At 47.7% G+C, this 27,190-nt stretch overlaps 1 protein-coding gene across 1 annotated transcript in view; it reads left to right on the plus strand.

Moving 5' to 3' along the window:
• Positions 1-1,851: 1,851 nt before the first annotated feature.
• Positions 1,852-27,190, plus strand: part of LUZP1 (leucine zipper protein 1) — a 28,689-nt gene continuing 3,350 nt past the window's right edge. Inside the window, exons 1-2 of the mRNA XM_083879448.1 lie at positions 1,852-1,953; positions 20,792-24,061. Coding sequence (XP_083735574.1) covers positions 20,900-24,061 — 3,162 coding nt within the window. The 5' untranslated portion in view covers positions 1,852-1,953; positions 20,792-20,899. The remainder of the gene's footprint in view (positions 1,954-20,791; positions 24,062-27,190) is intronic.

Raw genomic sequence — 27,190 nt, forward strand, 5'->3', positions numbered from 1 at the left:
TGCTCAGTACCTCGTGTCACTCACAGGTGAGGAGTTCCCAACAGCTCCAGAAAAATTCGTCTGACTTTTCTGAATTCTTTTTCAATACAGCCAAGATAATTCACTTGAAAACACCAGCGACTACACACATATTCCATACACTTCTGGTCAGTAACAGATTTTGCATTTAGATTTCATCACTGGTGAAAAAGAAGGAAATGTGAAAAAGAAGGAAATCCCAGAACTGGTGCAGAAGCAGCAGCACATACACACAGGTAATTTTAGGAGGGACATACAACTGCATGTACCAGCAGCAACAAGATCAACTCAAAAACCTCACCTAAATTCACCATACAAACAGAGGGAGTACAGGATAGCAAGAATACCTGAAGAGTCAGTTCAGGGACTTCATGAACTGGAAGATAACTCAGATAGACACTTTTAATAACCACTGGGATATCTGCTCTCTGTAAATTTAGCTAATGCCTTTAGAATCTCATGCCTCTGGTGTTCATGGCATCTTAGAGCCATCCACTTCTCACGTTATCAAGCTGTGCATGAGATGCATGAGTTATTTTTATTTGTTTAAAGCTACTACACCTATATGGATCCTCTGTTGTCAGACACGCTGACAGGTTCTGCTGCTTCCCCATGTCATTTGTGATTTTATTGTGTTTGTCATCTCCCCTTGCCCATCACACCTGCCCACATTACTTACACCCCACTTCCTTGGAACTATACAGCCTTTCTATCAATCATTGTGGGGACTGTCCAGGCTGGTATTTCAAAGAAAAAAGCTTAGTGCTGTGAGGTTTAGAGACTTAGAAATTTCTGTCCAGGGAAAGGAAATGATGTAGAGGAAAACTAAGGAAGCTCTGGCTGCGCTAAGATAAAGCAATTTTTTGTCTTCAGTATTTTTATTGATAGAGACTTAGTGCAGCCAATGGAAGCTGCAGACAAAAGTACAGAAAGGCACAAGTACAGACAAAAGTACAGAAAGGCACAAGTGGAACGAGGGATGTTACAAGGTGAGGAGGCAGCTCCACTTTCCCCCCCAGATATCCCCACAATGGGCAATAAGTTCCGAGCCTGTCACTTTTCGCTGCCTGGAGAGAGGCTGGAATTGCCCACCGGCGATTCTCTGACCACGCCTGCTGTAGGCTCAGCTGGGCAAAGACAGATAATGTACAGAGCATCAGAGTCCCCCGGTGTCCTGCACCGTGTCACCGCCCGGCCAGCACTGCCGGGGCTTCTTCCCAGTTAGTGCTGCTCCGCTCACCGCCCAGGCACACCGGGAATAAAAACTCCCAGTTAGTGCTGGCGGAGCTCTCTTGTCTCCAATCCCATCTCGGCATCCCTGGGCTGCAGAGGCGGAACCAGCCACCGCTGGACTGATCACCAAGTCTCAAACTCTCCAAGAGATGGCACTAAAGGGAGGAATGCGACGGGACACGGGGACAAAACCTCGCTGTGCCACCTGGCGCGGGGCTCAGCCTTGCTTTTAAAGAGCTGGGTCCAGCACTGCCTTGCCGCGACACCAAAACCCCCGGGCAGAGCTGACCCCGAGCCGGGACCGGATAAAGGGTTATCCGGCAGCCTCTGCAGCACGAAAACACCCACGGCAACTCCTGCACCGCACCCACAACACCCAAAGCGGTCCGAATCTTCTTTGGGACCTTTCACAAAGTTTTCCTCTCCCGGCTCGGGGCGCAGCCCGACCCCCCCAAGATGGCGGCGGCTGTCTGAGGGCCGGGGGCGGGCTCGGCGGAGCCGCACGGCCGGGCCGGGCCGGGCCGGGCCGCAGCCCCCGCCCCGCTCCCGCTGACGTCAAGCGCCGCCCGGCCCCGCGGCCCTCCCCTCATTGTCAGCGCCCAGCACCCGCCGCCCGAGCCCCGGAGCCCCTCGCGGGCTGCGGCTGCCCCGAGCCCGGGCTTGGGAGGGAGGGAAAGCCTGGCCGCTCCTGCTGCCCCTAAGGTAAGCAGAGTTGTGCGATGGAAGGGCGGAGGGTGGGGGGGGTGCCGCCGCAAGACCGGCGGGGCGGGGAGGAATTTGAGGCATCCGCTTTGTCTTTGACCGCCGCCGCCGCCGCCTTTCCCCCGTCTCCCTTTTCCCGTGCGGGTGCCTCAAGGCCGGGGTGCCCGCGGGGAGCCCTCGGGGGGAGCCCCGGCCCTGAGGCGGCGGCGGGGCCTCGGCTCCCGCTCGGAAATGGAGCCGCCGTCGGGCTCCTTCCGACGGGACCGGAACAGCCGCTTTCCTGAGCGGAGCCCGGCCCGTCCCCGCCCGGGAAGGGCACGGTCCCGCCGCTGCTCGCTGTCGCGCACAAGTTCTTAAACCTATTGCCTGTGGCTTGGTTGAGGTTTTAGAGGTTTCCAGGCGCTTAACGCGGTTTTTTTTTTTTTTTTGTGACTAACCATTTTTTCCCCCCTTTGCTGCAGCCACATACTCCCCTTTCCTGTTGCTTATTTTTCCTGAATTCCCCCCGTTTCGTTCCCAGCCCGCCCACGTTTATCATATAATTAATAACTTTCTTTTCTATATGTGCTTTTCTGATGCTCCTGACTTCGTGAATCACTGCAGTCTTCTCTGCTCCCGAGTCGTGAGGGAATTAATTGATGGAGCGTTGGGAAACTTTTCTTTGCCTCTTTTGGAAATTCCTGAATTTTACCCCGTTTGGTTTGGGCAGGTGTCCCATGTGCTGGTATGTGAATCCAGTGGCACAGCAAACCTTTGCTGGTTGTCCTTGGTGATTGCGCTTTCATTGCAAATCTGCATTTTTTTTCCCTCCCCTTCTAATGCTGCATCTGAAGCCTTTAAACCAATTAAACGCAAGTTAAAGTGACCATCCCGACTAATCAGCGCATTCGAGTGAGGTGCGGTGGGATTAGATTTTAATCGGTGCTTAAATTCTGTTAAAATATTCCACGAAGATCAGGGGGGAAAGAGTACGTGTGTTGGGATTGTTGCTTCTCCAGCCTCTCTCTGGGGTTTGGCGAGCGGTGACAGTGGGGAAAGGGGAATTTTATTTTATTTTTTTTTTACAACCTGGAGTCATCTGTGGCATTCCTTGTTTAGGAGGAAAAAAAAGCAGTAATTTACCGCATGCCTCCAGCCTCATGGCGGAGGTATGCATCTGCTGACCTGCAGGACATTTTTTTAGTGGTGGGGGGACGCCGTTCCCCAGTGTTACAGTTCTGTATGTGAGAGCTCTGTGCTCTGGTCACTTTGTGCTGGCATCTTTCGGCAGGGACAGCGTGCTCCGGGGCTGCTTTTGCCTCTGCGGCACTGGCGGGAGTGTAATTCCTCCATTGTACGGGCTCTGCAGCAGTTAAGGGCTGCACAAAGCGCCCGCCAGGCTGATACCCCCAGGGCTGGGGCTGCAGGAGCCCCGAGGGAGCGATATTTGTGCAGGAGCTTGGAGTGCAAGACCCCTCCTGGGCATGGCACCCCCTCACCGGCATCGTGGCTGGGGCTGCTCAGGGCAGGCAGCCCTCTGTAACACTGCGGGGAGGAGGAGGACACGGAGAGCTGATCGCTGTGTTTCTTTTGGATACGTGTCTGAAAGTTCCTGGGGGATGGAATGAGTTGGGGCAGAAGGGAGTGTGGGAGGACAGCACAATTCAAGAGTAGTCAGGTCCCCCCTAAATAACCCCTGTGTCTCCTGATTTAAGTAGTTCTTCAACCCCAGATTCCTCATGATGCCATGAAATTGCTGTTATATTGTATGGTAAAGTTTCTGCACTCCAGGCCAATCTGACCAGTGTTGACTTCCTAAGAAGTAGAAATAAGTTACAAGTAAAAGGTGTAAAAAAAAGTGTAGACCTTTAGCTACCCTTCTGTCTCTCTCTGTGTTCTGAAAACTGCCCAACTGAGAGTAAGTTACTGATTTTTCTTTATTTAATGCGAGGTTAGGAATTGTAGGCAAGAATCTCCCTTGTTAAAGAAAGGGAACTCTCAAATGTGGCTATTACAAGCAATGGTAATATTTAAAAGCCCAGTATGTTTTGCAATCTAGACCACATTATTTTGTATGTTCAAATGGGTTGGTGATTACATCTTTCAGCATGACCTTACCAGAGTATTGTACCCAGGGACTCTGAGGCTGTGCATGTCCTCCCTGAAACCTTTCCTTCCCACTGTGGGCTGCAGTTGGTGAGGAACCAGAGGCCTCTTTCCTCATGGAAGTTTTTCAGAAAGTATGGCTGGTGTTACTGAGCGAAATGACAAAAAAAGGAGACAATTTTGATACAATTGTTACACTAAAATGAAGCATATAATCTCTTTAGGAGGTCGTTTGGATTGGAAGATTCCCATGAGGGTGATTCATAAGAGTAACATGTTTTACACTAACTAGTGGACTGCAGGTCATGGGAGCCCTTAAATCATGTTGGAATGGAGAACCTTTGTTGTGATGGTTATGGTATTGTTACATACCTCTTCAGAAGTCACAGGCCTGCTGTACAGACTTTCTTCCTTGGTTAATGGTTTTATGAGCACATATAAAGTTGAAAATGAATGTTTTCAAATACTTGGTGACAGCTGATGAGCAGGTGTTGCTTGCCAGCACTTCCTGCATTCCCAAAGCTGCTGGTTGGCTTTGTCCTTCCATACTGTTGTTCCCTCTGCTTTCAATGGGCTGAATCTTTGGAGGGTTTCAGTCTTTTGATTGATCTCTTCTTCCCTCTGTAGCCACCCAAGGTGTGATTAATCTCCCTGTCCCAGCTCAGCTGTTTGCCAGGGGCCTGGCAGCCTTCTCCTGGTGGTGACTGCAGCCATTCACTGCACACACTGTGGACACTCACATCTCTCTGGATTTGAGGCTTTAGAGCTGGTGACAGAATCAGTTTGGTGGAGAACCCACAAACCATTTGCCCTTAACTGTCCAGATTTAGGAGCCTTCATAACCGCCCTGACTGAGGAGGCATGCCAGGCATGCCATTCCCGTGAAGTCGGTGAGGTTTGGGTTGATTCAGCAGCCTGAAAACCAGTGTTTTTGAAATGATCAAATATAACCTGTGGCATTGGACGTCAGCCATCAGAATGTGGCAATTTAGGCCTTAATGCTTTTGTGTCTCTGGTGGTGTTAGGTTTTGGCAGTGATGTTCCCCTGCTGAGGCCTAATCTTGGGAGATAAGAGGTTGTAAGGATGCCTCAGCCCTGTGTGCTTTAACCCTCACCAGGGTGTGGAGTAAGATATGCAGGTGCAACACACAGCTTTACCTAAGTGTGACAGAAGCATGAATGCTATGCACAGGCAGTTCCTGTTTCCTTTTCTGTAAAAGAAAGCTGAGAATATTTTGGTGCTTTCTTGCCGTAGTTGTGCAGCGAATGTAACATTTGTATTCCAGAACATTTGAATTTCTCATAGAAACACAGTCCAGAAGGGTGCATGCACCCTGTGAGTGATGGGCTGAAAGGAGAGGGGGTATTTAGAAAAAAAAAAAATAGTTTTAATGTTATATTTAGCATTCAGCCTACTCTGCAGCCTTGTCTTTGCTCATAGTAAAGCCCCTTAGGATCCACAGCAATAACCCCAGGAAGGAAATGTAATTGCTTTGCTTGGGAACAAAGTTGCCAATACACAGGTATAAAGTATAAGGACACATAAGCTGGTAAGTTTGTTTCTGTGTGACAGTGAGTAGATGAGAGTGACTGTTTGCTCTTGTCAAGTCGGAGGGGAGATGGTTTTTCACTTCCTTTCCAGTCATGGATCTGGGAAGTGCTACATCAGTGCAGCTGGGCACTGTGCCTGGATGAGGTGGGCTTGCCTTTCCCCTTGTCCTAACTGTTTTCTCCTCAAAATAGCCTTTCAGAGCCGCCTGAAAATGACTATAAAACTTAAGTTTGAGGATCTGGTCCAAAGTCTGTGAGGTCACTTGTGCAGTGTTGGCATCCCTTGAGCATCTAAGCCTTGCTGTCTGCACTGAGGTCTCTGTCACAGTGAGTTTGGATGTGCTACCTTTGCAAAGTTCCTGCTGGTGCAAAGTGCTGCCCAGGTTTGGGCAGAGGAGTAGAGACATCATGGTTAGAAACTTCAGTGGAAAATTTTCTACATTTATTAAGTCCCGTTCTGACCCTGTTTATCAGAGCTTCATTGAATTGAGCAAACCTCAAATGTCCTCAATGGAAAGTAACCTCAGAGTCCCACCATCTGGACTCTGAGCAGCTGTGTTGAACTGAGGCCAGCAAAGTGCACCGGTCTCACGTGTGTAAATACTTTGTGTGAGCTGGAAACTTCCGTCTGGCTGCTCCTTGGCCTGCTGCAGCATAATAGCTGTCATCCTGCCCTGCCCTGCCCTGCCTGTCAGCTCTCCACAACCCAACCATCCTCACCCCCTCCCTTGCTTCCAGGTGCAGGCAGAGCAGCCTGGTTCCCTGGGCAGATCCTACTTCTGACAGGTGGGCTCCCAAATGAAGTTATGAGGGACATGCACTGTCAAGTGTGGATATTTCCTCATCATTCCTCCTTGCTGACTGCCCTGGTTTATGAGGAATGTGGTGGTTTTGCTGCTTCAAGTCACAAAGGGGAAAGGCTTTGGCGTTTTTTAATCACTAAAGGTGGACAAGCCCCTGCATGTAAACATTGATAGTTCTGAATTTACTTAGCTAATTGTTTTTTTAAGTCATAGATTAAGTCATAGTTTGACCTGCTGTGTACTGCCCAGGCCATAGTATCAAACCTTACTTGGTATTGAATTAACTCATTAACTCAGCCAGTTTTGAGGTTTGTGATTTCAGCTTGCAAACTTGATGCCTGGAGCAGGGGGAGGGGGCGTTGATCTAAATAAGATTTTTTTGCCGGAAAAACCCCCACGTTCCTTGCTTGGATTTGTGATTGTTTGGCTCAGAAGTAGTAGGACTGATTTCATTCAGACACCTTGCAAACAGTGTGGTGGCTATCCCTGATTGTGCAGTGTGCCTCTGAGAAAGCAGAGCAGCAGGAGATGAGAACCAAGGCTTTCTTAGCCCCGGTAGGATTCGCCTTTGGTGGTTAATATTACAAAACCACTGGAGCTTGGGGCTCATGTGTCAGGCTGCACAGCAGGAGAGGAAAGCATCTGTGGCTGCAGGCAGGTGATGTGAGAGGGCTGCCTGACCTGTGTCACAGCACAGCAGCCCTGTGGGGCAGCTGAGGAAGGTGTTTTCTGGTGACACACATCAGCTCTGCTCCAGGATAGCAGCTCTCCTACTCCCACTGGGAAACATGTAGCAGGTGATCCCATTGACTGCTCCCAACTCCCCTGAGGGTCCTGCAGCAGTGACAGCAAGTACAGTGTGCTGGAAGTGCAAGTGCCAGGGTAGGTAAAGGTGTGTGGGACCGTGTTATTGTGTGACACTATAGGGCCCCCGTTCCTGCTTCTCATGTAAGTGTTGCAGTGTTCTAATTGACCTCTAAAAATGGTAGCTTCATCCTAAGCTGAAAATGTCTTTCTACATGACTGATCACGACGAACGTAAGCTCAAGCAACTCTTTAATTAGCCCAAGAATGTTTCTCTTTACCTCGAATGCTTACTATTCACCTTTTCCTCTGTTGCTGCATGCAATGCAGGTTTGCAGAAAGGTAGCTCTGGGCTGTGCAGCAAAGGCTCTGCTGCCTGCTGTCGTCAGCCCTGCCACCCGTGCTGCAGCTCTGTATAGATGGGAGTGACAGCTTTTGCTGCAGTGCTGCACCCTCGGTACGTGTTGCAGCAAAATCTGTCAGACATTTTCACGTTCATGCCCAAAATTGCTTTAATTAAAATTGCTTCTATACGCGTTATCTGGCTCTGCGTTATCTACGGTTCAGCACTGGCTTTGTGTCTTCCCCACTGGATTGATTTGAAAATCACAGGATGTGTTTCCGAGGCTGCAGAGGCTCCAAGGTTGTGCTGATCATCTGATTCCACTGCAGCACTTTTAGCTGCTTGTGCCTTTGAGGTGCCTGTGCCTCACGTGGGAGTGCAGTGGGTTACCTTAAAGGGAAAATCTGATGAAACTTCTTTAAGAACTTGTTGTTACATGTGATATCTTAGTGGAATTTACCGGAACAGAATGGAGATTCCTGACCTAGGATCTGGAACAGAGCTGCAAAAACATTAATTTCTCAGGTAGTGTGAATCATTTGGCAATATGTCTGTTTTTATGGGAAAGCAATAATTCCTGGATGATAATAAATAGCTACTAGTACTGCTTTGTGGTGAAAATTTAAACCTGAATCAATTTAGAATTCTTAATGAAGTCTCTCACTCTTCTGTCTGCATCCCATTCTGTATAGCTGCTCATCAGGATTGTTTTTAATGTTGCTGAGTGTGACTAATGTCTTTGCATAAAGGTATCCTGTATAACGTGGGTGTTGATGTTTCTGTGTGAGTTTTAGCAGTTAGTATACTGTAAACTGCCTGCATATGCTCTGAAATTCTCTGGATGTTACCTTTTTTGCATTGGGAACAAGAAGCACAGTTTGGAATGAGTCTTTTCCTTTTGTCTGTAACTACTATCAGAGATGCTGTGAAGGGGACAGCGAGTATGAGCAGTGCTTTGGGAAAGCTGTGAAATTGTGTGTTTGAAGGTGACTGCAGGAGCAACGCTGCAGTGGAGCATTACCAGCTCTGGTAGTGCTGGGAAGATGGAGAGGCTCTCTGGGTCTCTGCAGAGCACAGAGCACAAACAGGCTGCTGGTAGCTGGAGGTGCAGGCAGAGAGAAACAGCCACTGCTGAGTGCAGAGAGACATCTGTGCCCTGCTGAGTGCCTTCATTTACCAGGTGGCACTCCTTGGGGGAGCTGCCCCTCATTTCCCTCCTGGAGCAGCAGGAGTGGCCAGCCCCATGCTCTAGTTTGCTTTCTCTGGCTGTCTCACCACAGAAACGTGCTCCCAATCCTTACACACAGATCATCTCCATTCATTTTTTCTCTGCTGCCTACGCTTTGAGCTGATTTGCAGAAAAGGGTGGGTTTTCTCTCTCTTTTTTTTTTTTTTTTTCTTCTTCTTTCTTTTTTTAGTAATCTCTGCCCTGTGTGCCTCTAGGGACTGCTACAACTGCTGGGGCATGTGGCTGGGAGCTCAGCACTGTCCTTGCTTTGGAGCCCAGCTGTGTGTGAGCTCTGGCACACAGAGCATCTCTCTCTGCAAAAGCAAGAATGGCAGCAGCCAGCTGGACAGCAAAGCACTGGCAGCATGGCAGTGACTGCGTGTGAGGCAGATCAAGAGAAGGCTGTTCTTTTCTGCTCAGTACTGATGAGATGTCTGAAGTGTCATGAGATTCAGGTTGCCTAAAAGCCCCATCCAACCTGACCTTGGACACTTCCAGGGATGAGGGATCTGCAGCTTCTTTGGGCAACTTGTGCCAGTAACTCACCACCTTCACAGGGAAGAATTTCTTCCTAATATCCAATCTTAACCTCCTCTCTTAGTTTGAAACCAGTGCTCACATCCCATCACTACAGTGTGGACTAAAAAGTCTGTCTGTGTCTTTCTTATAAACCCTCTTTATATATTGAAAGGCCTATAAGATCTCCCCAGAGTCTTCTCTTTTCCAGACTGAACAGCCCCAACTCTCTCAGCCCTTCTTCACAAAAGTATTACACCCCTTGGATCTTTTTTGTGGCCTCTTGTGAACCCACTGTAGTATTTTTGAGGACTCCAGAATTCCAGGTGCTCCAGGTGGGGTCTCATGGGAGCAGAGTGGGAGAATCACTTCCCTTGACCTGCTGGTTGTAGTTTTTTTTGATGCAGCCAAGGACCACTGTTGGCTTTCCCTGCTGCAAGCACACATTGCTGGGTCGTGTCCAGTTTTTTGTCCACCAATATCCCCAAGTCTGTCTCTGCAGGGCTGCTCTCAATCCATTCATCCACCAGTCTGAACTGATGCTGGGTATTGCCCCATCCCAGGTGCAGAAAGCTCCAGCATGGTAAATTCTGACTGAACATAAAAGAAAATAATTTTCTCCCTGAGATTGTTCTGACAGGAAACAGGACCTGAGGGGTGGGGGCATTTCTGACCTTGGAGATTTTCACAACTTAATGTAGTCCTGAGCAACCTGCTCCAGCTTTGGGCACTAACCCTGTGTGAAATCAGAGCTGGACTGAGGTTACCTTCATCCCCTTACTGCTAACTAAGATGAGAGAGAAAATGTGAATTTCCTACTCTTTCTCTCCTCTGTAGAAATGAGCAGCATGGTGGGGGAACAGCGTGGTCCTGTCTCAGTACAGCCACGCCAGTGCTTCCTTCCTATGAAACATCCTTCCTTCCTTCAGTCCAGGGAGTGCAAGGGGGAAAAGGACATGTAAATAACAATGCGAGTGAGCACAGTGAGACAGCCATGCCCTGGAAAAGTCCTGCAGGGAATCCTCTGCTGCCATTTTTGCCTTATGCTCTATATTTCACTCTCCACTTCTCAAACATGCTGCAAGAAAAGCATATTCCCTCTTGGTTCTGATCTTCTTTTAGGATAGGATTCAGATAAATTAATTCTTGGCATTAAGCCTGCAGATTTTGTCATTAGCATCTTGTGTAAAGTTTGCAGGAATACCTGTGCTCCAAGAGCAGTAGAATTTGTCTGTCTGTTGTCCACTAGTTGAAAATCCTGGATAACAGTGGACTTAAAAGCAAATGCAGGCTGCCCTGCAGAGCTGCCTTCTTTAATACAAGGTATTTCAAGCTTGTTGGTTTTCCAGCAGCATGGAATGGAGAATTTGGAACAACGTTTTCCCATGATAGTCATGAGTTGATTGGTATCTTTAACCCTTTCAGTCCTATAGACAAGAGGCTGGTGGGAGATGGAAGAACTTTGAAGTTGGTGATGTTGTTCAGCCTTGTCTGTGGAACGAGTATGGCTCGGGATCTTTCTGATGGAAATCCTGTTCCGCACTTACAACTCCAAAAAGCTTCTTAGCTGCCTAGTGAAGGAGGCAGCTGGATGCTGAGGATGATCTCTCTGGGAAGGTACAGCTGTTCTGCTGTTTCAGTGCCCCCCTAGTCAAAGGAGACTGAGGAGACACTTTTCCCCAGGCACATGAAGAATTACTCTGGCCCATTTTTGGAAAGAAGGAGCAGAGGCCAGGTATCCCTCTGCTATCTCTTTCTGCATTCAGGAGAATCCCAACAGTGACTGCTGAATGCCCCAGGCAGTTACCAGACCTTGGATCTCTGGCTTATGGAGAATACCAGGTGCCCTTGCAGCTCTTCCCAGAGCAGAGCAGCACAGGGCATGTTACCTGGGGGTATTTTCAGCAATAAATTGAACACAAAGTCTACTGTTAGGATTTTTCAATCCACCCAGCTGTCCTCATTGAGCAAATCATATTTAAGGGTGATTTATAAGTAATTTCTAAGTTCCTGAATACCTCCTTTCATTTGACTTCACACTTGCCAGTGAACAAAAAAGCTGCAGGTTGGGAGCTCAGAAGGGAAAAAAAAATATAAGGGAGCCTAAGATCACAATTAGCATTTGTGGTACAGCCAGGGGACAGAGTTACCACCTGTTTGTATTGGGAGGCCTTGAAGGATCTAGAGATTACTGCTGGTGTGTTGGTTATCCAGCCAACCTTCATTTACCTGCACAAATGGTTGTGAGACCTCACCCGTGGTCCACCCAGTCCGCATGACTGTGGGCACACATCACCCAGGCCTTGGCTGCAGTGCCTGTGACTCAGTGCCTGTGCTGCGTGGGTACCGCGCTAATCGTGCCTCGTCTTGCCTGCCTGCCTGCTGTCCTGGATCTTTGCTGTCTGTCCTGGATGTTTGCTGTCCTGGATGCTTGCTCACTTCAGCTCCTGCAGGGTGACCAAGTGGCTCTGGAGGAGACTCCGAGCTGGTGGTGGCACCTTGGTTTGGTAACAGCACCCAGTGTCTCGCTCCAGAGCGTGTAGATTTCGTGAATCACTTTGTCTCAAGCTGGAAGTGATGCTGCTGGTGTAACCCAAGCTAAGTCAGCCTTTTATGCCAGAGGTATTTCTAATGGCTAACAGGTTCCTCTTGGACTTTTCATGACAGTGATGTTAACCCTGCTCATCCCCAGGCAGCTGAGCTGAGGTATGCTGCTAGTCTCTCCCACATCTTTGTCCAAAAGCTGCAGAGTGGCACAGCTGCACTGAACTCCAGCACATACTTGAGCTGCTGCAGTGCTGCCCCTGCCAGTGTTCCTGCAGCTCCCCTAACACACAGCCCTCTCACCCAGAGTTTACAGCTCAAGTCTAAACTCTGCTTTGCTCCAAGAGCAGCAGCAGTGGCACCTGTAACCTGAATTACATTCCCTGCCTTCCTCAGGGGCCCTTCCACGAGTCTGAATTGCTGCTAATTGCAGACTTTGTTCAGCACTTTGCATTTAAGCTGCAAGCACAGGGCAGTCCAGACTGCTGAGCACGCCTGCAGGGGTACTGCTGTCCATCTATCCAGGGTAGGGTCCTGAAAATGTGCCAGCAATTTAATCTTCTGCATTTGCACTCAGCAGGGCAAGTGGTGGATTTGCATGGGGGAGGCTGTGTCAGATGTGAGCCAGGCCAGGGCAAATGATTTCTCACAGCCCTGAAGAGGGATCCCCTCAGCAAGAGCAACTCTGCAGGGACTTGGGGTAAAACTTCTACTGATTTGGGAGATTTCTGATGATAAGGATTCTTTCTAGGGTAGGGCTGTTCTGTTCAATGGGTGGATAGCAATGCTAATGATTTATAAAGTTGACCTACAAGGCAGAAGCTGGGCTTATGCTTGAATATTGAATTTCATCAGAGCAATTAGTCCTAGATGTCTGCTTAGAATTTTTGAGTTAAAGAGCCATTAGTAAAGATTAATGGAAAATTAAAATTTAGACACTTACTGAAATATGAGTGATCATTTTTATTTCAGATCACATTTTATTTCCTTGTGCTACCATGCCATCAATCCGAGGGTCACAAGAATGGCCAGTTGTCTGTGCTACAAAGCTCATGAGCTTGTTTTTTTGGGAGAACTTTTGGGGCAATCCCAGTTTTCTGCAGGGTTTGTAGGGATCTGTGTGGAAACCTCTGAGTGGCTGAGCCAATCTTTTAGCCAGAAAAACTCATGGCCATCAAAGGAGTGTTCCTGCAAAGCTGACTCAGATGTCCTTCTACTCTGTTAGGAGAATGGAATGTGCCCTGTATCAGACAGGATGCAGAGAAACACACAATACTCTGTAATTTTCATGCCAACAGGGATATGTTTGTAGCCATGTGGCTCTTGGGTATAGTGTGAGGAAGAATGTGAAGGTTAGAGCTGCCTACGCCTAACGAGCAAAATGATTCAGAGATGGTTCTGAGGACTTGAAGTTAATCTTATTAAGTGTATTGTTCCAGGCAGGCCTTTCCCAGCTCTGGAGATGTTGCTGGATGAAAAAATTGTGTGGGTTTGTGCTTTTGGGTGTGTAACCAATTTGCAGTGTGGCACTTGTCAGATGTGCAGCGTTTGTCCTGTTTCACCTGGCCAAGTGTTTGTGACAGGACAATAAAGGAGCCCAAGGAGACAATAAGAGCTCTACTGTTTGAGAGCAATGGCTGGAAATGGATGCCCAGGAAGGAGGGAGAGAGATGGGGGAAGTGTGCAACCACGCAGATCAAAGGATTCCTCCAACCTGCAAGTTTTGGCCTTGCTGAACTGGGAGTGGGTCCCTGTGGGAATGACCTTGAGGGATTTTTATTCCACAAATGTATCTAATTGCTGCTTTATGAACCCATGAGGATTTCTAGCTTCCATAATACTGCACAGCAAGAAGTCCCCTAGTGTACCACTACATCCAAGCAGAAGGAGGGCACTGAACAGAGTGAGCCCAACCAGAGACAAGCAGAAAGTAACAGGATGAGACAAAGGAGTGAAAACACCAGCAGGAATCAGGATGGATGTTCCTGGCCCAGCCTTCAGCACAAGCATGACAGGAGAGGGTGAAGGGAATAGCATTGTGCTTGAAGGGTAAGATTTATGGTGGCCAGATGAAGAGCAAGTTCAGGAGTCAAGCTTACTAAAGTGACAGTGTGGAAGATAAGTCAGAGAAGGGCTTTTACTGTATGCCAGATATCTGGGAATAATGGAGGTTTGAGAAGCACAAAAGGTGCAGTGATGCAGGAGAGAAGAAAAGGAACAGAGGAGAAGGCACTGTAGGTCCAATTGAGGTGCCTGTCTCCTCAGCATCCTAGCTGTACCAGCAGTCCAAACCAGATGTTGGGGAGGAACATGAAAATAATGAATGTATTTCCCAACTGTCTCCTTCTAGGGACATCCTGAGTCATAGAACTTTGAGTTCTTCATATTCAATAATCTCTGACATATTATTTCATTCATTTTTCCAACAATTTTCTGAATCTTGCTTGCTCTGAATCTTTTCAGTTAGTCTGGGGCTTTCAGCTAGCCCATGGGTGGCTCAGCCACCTTCATGCTAGCACATACTTTGGGGCTGAAGCCGTGGTGAGAGCCATGGCCCCTCAAGTCCTTTCAAAGCTGAGCTGGATGGAGATGGGAGGGTGAAGGAGGTGGGAGACTCTGTGTCCAGTAATTATTACAAAAGCACCACTGAGCTGGGGCTGCTTTTCCCATGCCATCTGCAGGATGCTGCCAAGTTTGTGGCTCGCTGAAGAGAGGCCTGCATAGTGTTTGTGAAATCAAATGTGACAGTAAAATCTGCTTCTGAGGACAGTACAAGTGGCAGCAAGGGAAGAAATAAAACATCTTTCTCAGCTTTGATTCCAGTGCAGGATGGCACATAGGAGCAGCATGATGAGGGCTTTTGGAAATATCAATCCATTTCTGATAAGAGCTCCAGAGTATGGGGAACATCTTCCTTTCCATGGGGCTCCTGGGGCAGGTTGACACTGTTTTATATTGCTGAAAGGAAGATGCTGCACCTGGTCAGCAAATGCCCAGCCCTGCTTTCAGTGAGCCCTTCCAGTGTGAGACAAGCAGTGATTTCAAGGGGCAGCCAGAGGAGAGTGGCTTTGTAGAGGAAAACAGAACCTCTGCTGTGCTGTGCACAGTAAAGCACAGCTGCTCAAACCCCAGTGAGCATCTGCTGTGAGCAGCCATGGGGTGGCTTCATCCTCTGCTGCTTCTGCATTGGCCCTGCCAGCTCCATATAGGGAAATTTATTTTATATTGCAAGGAGGAGAGCAAAGCTGATGAGTTCACTGGGTGATTGGAGTGTTGACGTAGGGTCAGTGTGACTCAGTGATGTGCAAGATCCTCCCCAGATCTGCAGAGCCTGCTGCAGTGTCTCACACTGCTGTGGATGCTGTTTGGTGTCATCAGTTTAGTTTCCTTGAAGGTTGTGGTCACTGTGGTTATTTTTGACTGCTGTCTCATTATTTCACATCTCTAGTTTCATATTCTATTGGTCAAGAGTCACTCCATTTCCAGATTGCTGAGCTTTTTTCTGACTTTTAGAATTTCCTCTCCCACTAGATGCAGCCATTCTGAGCACAATTCATCCCTCAAAATATGTGCATCTCCAAAAGTCACTTGGCATTTTGCCTTTGTGTTCAGTGGGGCCAGGGAGCCTCTGTCCCCATCCTGTGTAAGCAAATCCATCATCTGCCTCCTCAGCTGTCCCAGGAGGCTGTTGGATGGATGCAGGGTCGATGTCACATAGGGGACTTTGGCTCTTGTTCAGTCTGTCTTGTTTTATACCCTTTTTCTTTTCTTTAGTGTTTTTCTCCTGTTCTCCTGACGATGTGTCATTGTGTCAAGTCAAGAACCAGGTGCTGGAAAGAGCTCCCAAAAGGCAAAATCTTATTAAGAAAAACTTTCCTTCCTTCTCTTTTTAACTGATTGAAGGCTCTGACCACAGAATTGCCATTTGTGACACCTGTGGCCATTTTCTATATCGATGATAGAGAAATATTACTTTACAAATGAAGAATGACAGGCTGGACTCCTCCCAGCCCATTTCACCCTGGGGCTGGGAAGAAAAGTCCCACTGATGCTCTCACCACGTTGAGCTGTGATACAGACATGATTCATCAGCAGCATTACCATATGTGAGCATGACATGTTCACACTCCCTTGCATATGTATGCAACACCAAAAAACTTTTAATTAAAACTGCAGGTGTATGTGCACATGGGGCAGAATCCAACCAGCACATCTAACCTGTGCTTCAGGTGGAAAGGTATGCATTAGAACAGGGGGATCATCAATAATAGTTAAATTAATAGTTTAATCAGCTTCTCCATGACCTGCTTGGCCACTGGGAACTGCTCAGAGGAGCTCCCTTGCTGCCCCAGGTTTTGCTGATGTAGATCCTCAGAGCTGTCCTCATGCCTGAGGTGACTGCCAGCCACCTAATGTAATCTGGAGACCTGCATTGCCTAAGGCTCCCTTTCCCCAGATGTGTCAACACACCCCTAGCATTGTGTTCAATGCAAAAACACAGTTCCCAGGGATATTCTGAGTAATAGTTTAGTAGAAAATAGAAAGGGGGGATCTAAGTTGTCCCCAGTGTTTGGGGAAGTGGAGGGAGTAGTACCAGATATGTGTTCCATCCATAAGAGCACAGCCCTGCTCTGCTCCTCACCTCAGACTGGGCCACCTGTCAGCCAAGGAATGCAAACCTCAGCCTGTGTGGTTTCACAGCACAGAGGATCCCGAGGACTCCAACTCCAATGAGGCAAATTGCTTTTCTGTTCTCTGATTATAGCTCTGCTTGAATCTATTGATTTTCTATTGCCTTTGATGAGTGCTGTTCTCCAAAGTCTATGGGAAACCCTGGCAACTTCAAGAGCAAACAAATAAATTAGTTTAGATTGAAGACTAAGCCATTAATAATTCTCATTTGTCTTTAGGATTGGGTAAAGCCAAATGTCTCATATATGCTGTGATTTTGGGGGCTGTGGCACAACTGTGGGAGCTCAGCCTCACCCAACCACAGTGAGGGATGTTGCATTATCAATACAAAAGTGCAAGCAAAAAGATTAAAAATCCCAAAGATTAAATGCAAAATGTGCTTGTGAGAGATACCAGTGTCTCACAGCTGTGAACTGACTGTATGTGTTTTGTGCAGGCAAGGTGAAGTAGTTCCAAGGAAAGTTAAATCTAATGATTCTGCTAAAGAAGCATTTTCCTAAAATTGTAGATAATGAGTGAAAGTGAGTGTGCAGAAAAAATGAAATTTAAGAACATGAAGGGTAATTGAGAGTTATGACTCTAGTAAATGTCTTGAACACAATTCTCACAGCTGTTTAACAGGATGCTGTAGCCAAAACCATGCAGAGTCAGAGTCACCCTCAAAGGCAGTTGTGTTAAACAGTGAGAAAAGGTAATTGATAATGCTAAATATAAATGTAGTTAGGTGATCTGCAGACTTGTTGAGGAAGAGCAGAAAACCCAATGATAAATCTGTGGGGAAAAGTAGAATCAGAATGAGTCATTTAAATAGTAAATCCTGGTAAATTCACTGCAGTGATTGGTACCATGAATTGGTTAAAATATGTGAAATTGGGGTTTGACTCCATGTGCTCTAATAAAGAACCTTCTTTCCCTTTAGGTAGTTACTAGCCACATATTTTGCCTTCATATTTTGAGTAACAGGTAGCTGGAGACTCCCCAGGCTTCCTACATGTCTCATTTGAAGAACATTCTCTCAAAAACTCAAATCCAAAGGGACGCTATTGTGCCTCTTGTCTTAATGCAGGACTGCCCTTGCTGTTGAGGTGAAATCAGGTCTTTAAGTTTTGAAGAGTAAAGAAGCACACCTGAGTGCTTTTCTGAGCTTTTCCAAAACTTTCCTCAGCTTTCAGTTCATGTTCTTGATTTGTGGCCCCTGGAGAAAGGCTGGCATCATTCCTGGGAGGACAACTGCCAAAAGATACCTGTGCCTGAGACCTCCCTTGGTTTTCAGTGAGGGAGGAGATGTCCTGTGGAAAATCCTGTTTCCCTGGCAAGGCCAGGTGAAGACAGCTGAGCATCTTTTTCTCTTTGAATCCAGAGGGCTCTAGAGCTCAGCAAAGTGAGATGCATCAGTCTTGAGTGTGTAAATATAGGTAAAAATACATATATTTATATGTATATATACAGTCCAGTACCACATACAAAATAATGTCATTTCTACTGTTGTACTTCTATTCAGGATTTGCTCTGGTCCAGCCAAGAGGAGCTGTCCCTGAGCTGCAGGAGTGTATCAACTGCTGCTGTGACCATTGAGCCTTTTCAGGAATTGGTCTGCCAGAGTCTTTCATCTGCCTTTATTGGTGACTCAGATAACTCTGTTAAACTGATCTCTCATTACATTTGTCACTGCCACAATTTACTTGCTGTTTATGAAAGTTATCTTATTTTTTTTCCTGTGTTTTTTTTTTTGTTTTGTTTTGATTTGCGTTTTTGTTTGTTTGTTTTTGGGTTGGTTTTGTTGTTGTTGTTTGTGGGTTTTCGTTTGTGTGTTTTTTGGTGGTTTGGTTTTTGGGGTGTTTGGGTGTTTGTTGTTTGGGTTTTGTTTTGTTTTTTTGTTTGGGTATTTGATGGTTTGTTTGTTTTTTTTCCAAAAACTGTAGGATAGAGGTAAGCTGAGAACTGCTCACTTTTCCAGAAGAGAGAGAAAGAAAGGAAAAAAATGAAGTCCATACATCCATCATAGTCCCAGTGTTTGAATCCTGTACCATTTGTTCTGATACTTTGATATCATTGACAGACTGGAGAAGAACAGTCATGAACAGCCAGAATAGTTTCAGTTGGAATCCCCTTGAATCCTCTGGTCCAAGCCCTAACTCATATCATGACTTCAAAGCAGTCAATACCCAAGAAAATATTTTATATTGGCCAATTCCCCTCAATCTTATAAATGTGCACTTTAAAGTCTGGTTCTCTGAGCACTGAGGTTACTTCTGGCTATGCCAGGAAGTTAAAAGGAGACTTATTGTAGATCCTTTCTCTTATTGTTTGTAGGTGTTGCTTTACATCTCCTTCTCCTTCTTCAACTAATTAGATTGAGCCTCTTTCTTCTCTGCCAGTAAATCATTTCAGCTGGGGAGGTGCTGGGAAGTTCCAGAGCCTGAATACTTCCATGAATTGAGGTGCCACAGCCTGTCTGGACCCTGTGGCAGGGTTAGAGCAGTGCCACATCCAACACCAGGCACCAGTCCTGAGGGAGGCAGCTCTGCCTCCATCGTGCTCTGGCTCTCTGGGGAGGAGGCTGCTCTCACTTCCCAGCCAGTAGCTGCTGCTGGTTAACCATTAACTCCCAGCTCCATGGCCTGCTGTGGACAGGCTTTTGTTTCCAGAGCACTGTGAATCTGCTCAATCTGCTGGCTGTGGCCTTTCTGTGCTGTGTCCAGTGACATTTCTTGTGGTCTGCTGTGGTCTGAGCAGCCTTTCCTGCCTGCAGGCAGCTGCAGTGGCCTCTGTGGTGTGTGGACAGCACGAGGGGAGGTGGCCCAGGAGCAGGACAAGGCCATGGTGGGAGGGGACAGGCATGTGGCCAAGGCTGGGTGCACTGCTGCACACAGCACGCCAAGGTTCCTCTCCAGGTTCTGTTTGCAGTGCTCCTGTCAGGGGCTGGAAGAGCCTCAGACCAAGCACAGAGGATGGTGATTCCCCTTCAGGAGGGGTCACAGGTGCCCAGTGTGCCCCAGGATTGTCCCTGTGCTGTGTGTGGCAGGTGCCTGTCCACAGTCCAGGGCCCCTCCCTGCCTGGAAATGGATCATCTCCAGCCCAAGGGTGTGTGCCAGGGTGCTGCTGCCTCCCTTACTGGCACTGTCTCCTCCCCACATCCTGCTCATTGCTTCTTGACACTGTGCAATAGGAAACTCCTGCGTGTTTCCTCTGCAGGGAGCTCCACAAAAATTCTGGAGGTCAAGTCCTGTTCCAAGACAGACTGCCTGAGCAAGGGTGCAGATCAAAGAGCTGCAGTCACCCTCCCTCCACTCGGGTTTGCAGTAGCCCTCTCGTGCTTTGGGCTGTGCCTCAGGCCCAGGAGAGGAAGGAGCTGATGCTAAGTGCCAGAGGGACACTTCAGATCCCCCCAGTGGCCATTCTGGTCTTCCCAGGGCCCCCTTCCTCCTCCTCCTCCTCCCTCAAAGCACAGAGGGGTTGTTAAAAAAACCCCCTGCAGCTCTGAGCTGTGCTGGGAAGGGTTCACATCCAGTGTGTCAGAGTGCACTGATGTGTTCTAATCACTGCTCATGCTCAGCAGCACCAAGGAGAGGCACAAGCAGCTGCTCATCTCCTGGGTGGGTGATGAGTGGGTGGCAGCTGAGGGCAACAACAGCTTTTGAAATGGGAGGGAGAAACTTGAAACTTTACTGGTAGAGTGTCCTTGGGATGTGACTCCAGCCCAGGTGAAGATTTCTGCTGAGCAGAATACTGAGCAGAATACTGAGCAGAATACTTAGATACTGGAGAAATATTATCAGTGTCAAATGGCAGCAGCTCCCAGTCCCCTCCATCTGCAGGCTGGCATGGGGGGTTTACCCCATCCTCAGTGCTTACCATACTGAGGTTTGGCTTTTTCTGATTCTGTTTGTGGGTCCTGAATCATCATCACTAAGGTGCTGCAAAGAGAAGTGTTTGCTGCAGGGGAAAGTCTGTGAGTCCTGCATCCCTCTCCAGCCTGGGGTCTCACACCTGAGCAGCTGCTCTGGGTGAGGATCCACTGGTGGTGCACAATCCATCTGTGCAGACCAGCAGAGGAGGACACTCCCTGCCCTTAGCTGTTTAGGAAACCCTGTATAACCAAACTAAATGGACTGTGGCTCTTCTCTGCAATTTCATTTCACCTAATTGAGCATTCAGAAATGTGTTTAATTTCAAAGTTATTTATATGAACATTTATAGTGTAACTTAAACAGGGAGTATATTTCTATTCTGAGCTCTTATATTGATATTGAGCTTTTTTTTTCTTTCAGGGTGAGATTGCCTCCACTCAAAGGAACAATCACATACCAGAAATACACAAGCTGTACACCATTCACCCAGCCTAAGAAAAGCTTTATTCTGAAAGGAATAAAATAATCATGGCAGAATGTACAGGGTACAAGGAAACCTCGAATCGGCACCTCCGTTTCAAACTGCAGAGCCTCAGTCGCCGCCTTGATGAACTGGAGGAGGCAACTAAAAATCTGCAGAAAGCAGAGGATGAACTGCTTGACCTCCAGGACAAGGTTATCCAGGCAGAAGGCAGCAATTCCAGCATGCTGGCTGACATTGAAGCCCTGAGGAAAAGAGTGCTGAAGATCGAAGGCAAGGATGAAGAAATTAGGAAGGCTGAAGAGCTTTGCAGATTAATGAAAGAAAAACTTGAAGAGGAGGAGAGCCTCACTCGAGATCTGAAGTCAGAAATTGAACTCCTTCAGAAGAGAATGGCAGAGCTGGAGAAGCTGGAGGAGGCTTTCAGCAGGAGCAAGAATGACTGTACACAGCTGTGTCTTAGCCTCAATGAAGAAAAGAACTTGACCAAAAAAATATCTACAGAATTAGAAATACTTAGAGTGAAAGTGAAAGAACTGGAATCATCTGAGGACAGGCTGGATAAAACTGAGCAGACCTTAACAGCTGAGTTAGAAAAGTTGAAATCCTTAGCCCTGAGCTTTATCACAGAAAGAAAACATTTTAACGAAAGAGAAAAGCAAAATGAAAAAATAATCCAGGAGCTAACACAGAAACTAGAACAAAACAATAAACTAAATAGGGCAGATCAAACTAGAAATGCATCCAACTTGCTAGAAAGGTCATCCAACAATCTCCTGGACAGAAATGATATGAGAATCGAAGATGACTTGACTTCTGCACTGCCTTCTAAGGAGACCAGGAGGAAGGGAAGTGTGGATTACCTGAAACATGTAGAAAATGAAACCAGGAATAAATCAGAAAACCAAAAGAATAAAAACCAGGAAGACAACAAAGTGAAAGATCTCACCCAAGAAATTGAGAAACTTAAAACTCAGATCAAACATTTTGAATCTTTAGAAGAAGAACTTAAAAAAATGAGAGCCAAAAATAATGATCTACAGGACAGTTACTTAAGCGAGCAGAATAAAAACAAACTCCTAACAGGTCAGCTAGAAGAAATAAAAATGCAAATCAAGAAACAGAAAGATCTGGAGAACGGAGAGGTTGAAAATGAAGACACAAGCTTTTCTAGCAGGGGAAAACACGACAGACCCAAATACAGAGGTGTCATGACTGAACTGACAGCAGCCAAGCACAAGCCAAGGGAGCTCTCACCACAGCAGCGCCGGGAGAGAGCACGGAACAGGGACTTCTCCATCAGCAATGACACCTACAGCCACACTGGGAAGCAGGTGCCCAGCCCAAGCTTAATGAGCAGAAAAGCAGGGAAAGCTTCTGGTGCATCTGCCCTTTCAGACGCTGCTGGCACAGATACAAGACGACTGGAAGAGAAATCTTCAGTCTCCACTGTTTCTTCTGGTCAGAAGGATGGTGGCATCACACAGAATGAGGGGAAGAGATCCAAAGAGCAGCCATCTGTCCTCAGCAGATATCCTCCTGCTGCACAGGAGCAGAAGTCTTGGAAAGCACCTTCCAAACCTGTTGGTGACACAGGCCTGAGATCCAAGGCTGAAAAGCCATCTCAGGTGCTCCGTGGCAGCTGCCAAAATGGTGCTGACACACGGGATGAAAAGCCAAGCAAAGGAGAATCAGTGAGTTCTTTGGCTGAGAAGCTGAAATCGAGTCAGGCTGAGGTCAGTGAGGGCTTGGGGGACACGCAGCTCACCAGGGGTAACCACACCTCCTCCAATGGCACAGCCTCAGCATACAGGTACCACGTGTCCTCCAGCGTGTCAGTCTCAGACTCTGCTGCCTCCAAAGTGGAAGCAGCCAGCACTTTTGCTGCATCACACAGGCAGCCCTCAGAGGGCAGGGCTAAGAGGGCAGTAATCTCCCAGGAAAAAGAAGCTGCAGACACATCACTTGAAAGTGTGAAGCTTTCAGCACTATCAAAGCGTTCCCATCACTCCAGGAGTCAGGAGGACATTCTGCAGATCCTCACAGGGCTTGATAAAGAAGGCCCCGAGCAGTCCTCAAGTGCAGCCACAGATCATGTAAATACAGGTTTAAAAACTGACTCCAAAACCACCCAGAGTAACCAGGAAAAGCTTAATTCAGATGAAGAATCAGGGAGAGGCAAAAAGCCAACCACTCAGTCAGATTTTGAGACAAGAAAGAAAGTCAGTTCCAAGCAGTTCTCCAATTCCAGGGGAGTTTTTAGGGCATCACTTTTTGAAAATGACAAAAAAACTGTGAATGATGAAGACTCTACCAAGTGCATAAAACCATCAGACACCAGCACTGGAGGACTGAAATCCAGAAGGTCCTTCAGCCCTAGAGAAGCTCTGAGATCAAAAGCCATCATTAAACCTGCAATTGTTGAGAAGGATATGAAGGCAATCATGGGAGAGACTGTTTCAGAGGCAGAGTCAGAAAAACAGAAGTCTACTATTAAAATGGTAACGAATAAAATGACAAGCAGCATCACAATCTTTCCTTCTGAGCCAACAGCTCCAAGGAGCAGTGCAGACACAGCAGCAAAGGAAAGGCATGTTTCCACCAGCAACATCAGAGTTGCTTCCAATGAGCCTTCACCATCAATAACAAGCAGTGCCCCTTCACCCTTTGATATCTCGATTAACAGAAGTGCTCTGAAGTCATCTGAGACAGACAGAAGTGGAGAGGCAGCACCGAGGAGTAAAGGTGAAACAGTGGTCTCGAGAAGCAGCATTATGCTAAAGACTTCTGAACTCCTGGAGAGGAACAGTGAGGCACCTGTGGAGACAATCAGCTGGAAGAGCCACGGCTCGTCAGATGCGGGTTCATCCGAAACAAAGCACGTCACTGTGAGAAGTTCCTGGAGAACAAGACAAGGCCTGCATTCCCTGGAGGACTCTCAGACCAAAGTGGAGAAAAGTGCAACTTTCAGTGCCACAAACTTGTGTAGGTCCTCGGTGGACCTTTTAGAAGGGGAAGGGAATAGTTCAAAAACAGACTCCCTGGAGCAGACTTCCTCAAGGACCAGTGCCACAGCTAATTCTTGGAGTGCCCCTGAACTGGGCTCCCGAAGGACCAAAAGTAACTTGAGTGCATCTGAGCTGCTGACACGCAGGAGTTACACGAGTGATCCTACAGCAGCTGCTGCCTGGCAGCGCACCACGCTACCTGTAAGTGTCCTGTGTTCAGCCCTCTTCCAGCTGATGAGCTTTTCCGAGTTGTCTGCTAGTTGTAGGATGCATGATTTAAAATTCTTACAGCTTATTTCCTAAGTGCTGCCTCTCCCAGCTCCTGCTTGTCTTCCTTCAGTGAATTCACAGCTCACAACTTTCAGCCCACAACTTTCTCGTATGTGAATTACCAGATTTAGCCTTATTGAGATGAGCTCCATCTGCTTGGGTCTTGTAATGCCATATGAATAACTGCATAGTAGCATCAGAGGAGGCATAGTCACAGCTTAAGTCGGATGTGGTGTGCTTTTCAGAGTGACTTTGTGTGGCGTTTTAATTTTGGAGTAGCAATGAAAAAAGATTATGGAAATGAGCAGATTTGAGTGGGGTTGTGCCTGAAGCAGAGTTGCAGCTGTAGAGATAGATAGAGCTCTTTTTTTTGGTAAGAATTTCATGGTTTTCTCATGTGAAACCAGATTCTGGTCTGGAAATGCTTCCTGGGCATCTCCTAAGAGATGGATGGTGGCTGGTAACACAAGGCTGCTCCCTCCTTGCCCTGTGTCAATATTGCACCTGAAGAGGAGGAAGAGCCACAAGGACAGCTGTGCTCTTGTCCTGCTCCTCTGACTGGTACCAGTGAGGGCAGACAGCTGGTCTGGTGAGATGTGCTTGTCCCTGGAGCTGCAGGCAGAGATTTCAGGTGAACTCACTGGCAGCACTTGCCTTTCTGCCCATTAAACCCCTCACTGGTTTGTGCTGCAGCTCCTGCCTCTGCTCTTCATTTAGCTCCACTCTGAGCAGCTGCTGCTGTTGCCAGTCTGCAGGAGGAACCAAGCTGGATTATCTGACAGGGCTGGTGGCAGAGGGGATAAGTTCATAACTGAATGACTTCAGCATTGACAAAGATAAACTGGTGGAGTTAGGCAAGAGTTTTACATTTTCAAATCTTCTCTTCTACTCCTCTGGCCATGAGAAGCACAGAGGAAATTGCATTAGCTTTGCAGAGAGTCTGCTGCCTGGTGTTAAAAGTACAGGGTGGCCTCCAGCTCCAATTGGAGACTGAGAATATCTTGTCTCCCTGGCCAGGGTGGGTCTGCTCATTCATGAATCCAAGCAGAGCTGGTATCATTGAAGTTGTCTTTCTGCATAGCAGCAGTTTGTGTGCTTGGGAAATGGGAGATCCATTCCTAGGGTGTCCATTATCCCAGGAGTTTCAATTCTCTGTGCCCACAACCTTGACTCTCACAACTGAAGCAATCTCTCCTCACAACTGCATTCTCATGTGGTTGGTTGCAGAGCCCTGAACAGTGGGCACTCAAGGATTTCTTTTCAATTTTCCTCCTGGCAGCCCACCCAGGGCTGAGTGTAGCTCTGCAGTGCATTCTGCAGGTTGGTGTCAGGTGAAATTTGTGCCAGCTGTACCCTCACAGCAGCTGAGGTGTCCCTGACAGAGCAGCCTCATCTCTGCCTGGTCAGCCCAAGTCTGTCCAGGATTAGTTGCTTTCCAGCATATGCCCTTGGGAAAAAAAACCTTTTGAGGGGTATCTTCAGGTTTATAATATGCCTCATATCACAGCAACTTGTTTCTGCTGGGATTTGTGTTTCAGTTAAAGATGGAGCTGTTTTCTCTGGCAGAAGGCTGGGCACTGAGCTGTCCTATAAAGGTATCACTGTCATCTCTTCCCAGCTCCACTATCCAGTCTGACACTGCCTTGAGAATCTTATGTGGGATCTATGCTGTTTTTGCCAAGATCTGTTTTCCTGTCTTCCATTTCAACCTTCCCTTTGTGTATTGCTGATGCAGCAAACGTCTCTTAATGAAGCTGCAAGGAGGAATGGACTGTTTGTGCTGCAGCTCTGTGCTGCAGCTCGTGTGAACGCTGCTTTGGGAGCCCCAGGGAGCTGCTGATGCACCAGTGGGTGTTGCAGCCTGGGGACCAGCTCCCTCTGCTGCTGGCAGCCAGCCTTCCCTAAAGACCTGAGGCAATGCAAGACCTCAAGCACTCATCCTGTTACAGGGTTTGTGCTCCACAGAGTGAGGTCTGTATTCCCCTGGTGTGATGTTTGATGAAGATTAGTGCAAATGTGCTGGCAGGCAGGGAGCAGATGAGCAGCAGCAGTGTCAGATGAATGCATGGTTTTCTTATTCCTCTGCCATTAATATGACTGGAGCTGGGCTGTCTGCTGCATACATTTGGCAAAATTATAAAGGTAGGCTTGTCTTCAAGGGGAGCCATCACTTCTTCTGATGGTAGAAGGCAGTGTCCTTGTCCCTGGCAGTGTCCAGGGTTGTGTTGATCTTGCCCTTTCTCTCCCCTGCTTTGGGGACTAATGCATGGGGCATCTCTAGTGGGTTGACCCTGACTGGGTGCCAGGGCCTCACCCAAGCCCCTCTGTAACACTCCCCTCCATAACTGGACAGGAGAGAGAAAATAGAATGAAAGGTTTGTGAGTGGAGATAAAGGCAGGGAGAGATCACTCACAGATTGCTGTCACCAGCAGGATGGACTTCCCTCGGTGACCTTAATTTCATTTATTATTTATTCAGTCAAAATCAGAGCAGGACAGTGAGAAGTAAAACAAATCTTACAAACACCTTCCCCCTTCCCTCCTTCCCAATCTCAACCTCTTCACCCCCAGCAGTGCAGGGAGATGGGAATGGGGGTTGTGGTCTGTTCATTACAGACTGTTAATGATGCTGCTCAGGGAGAGGAGCCCTTCCCCAGGAGACAGCTCTCCATGAACTCCAGCATGAGTTCTTCCCACAGGCTTTGGTTCTTCATGAACTGCTCCAACAAGGGTCACTGTTCCATGGGGTGCAGTCCTTCAGGAACAGGCTGCTCCAGTGTGGGTCCCCCAAGGGGTCACAGATCCTTCCACTGAACCTGCTCCAGCCTGGGCTCTCCCTTTCCATGGGTCTGCAGGTCCCTGCCATGGGCTTCCCACAGGCTCACAGTTTTTTTTTGGGGCTCCTCCATAGGCTGCAGGTGGCTTTCAGCACTCCTCTGCACCATGGTCTTCACCACAGGCTGCAGGGGAGTCTCCTGGAACTCTTCCCTCACCTTGGCATCTGCAGAGCTGTTCCTTTCACACATTCTCACTTCTCTCTCATTCCTGGCCACAATTACT

The sequence above is a fragment of the Zosterops lateralis genome (assembly GCF_965231275.1).
Source record: "Zosterops lateralis genome assembly, chromosome: 28".
Classification (NCBI taxonomy): Eukaryota; Metazoa; Chordata; class Aves; order Passeriformes; family Zosteropidae; genus Zosterops; species Zosterops lateralis.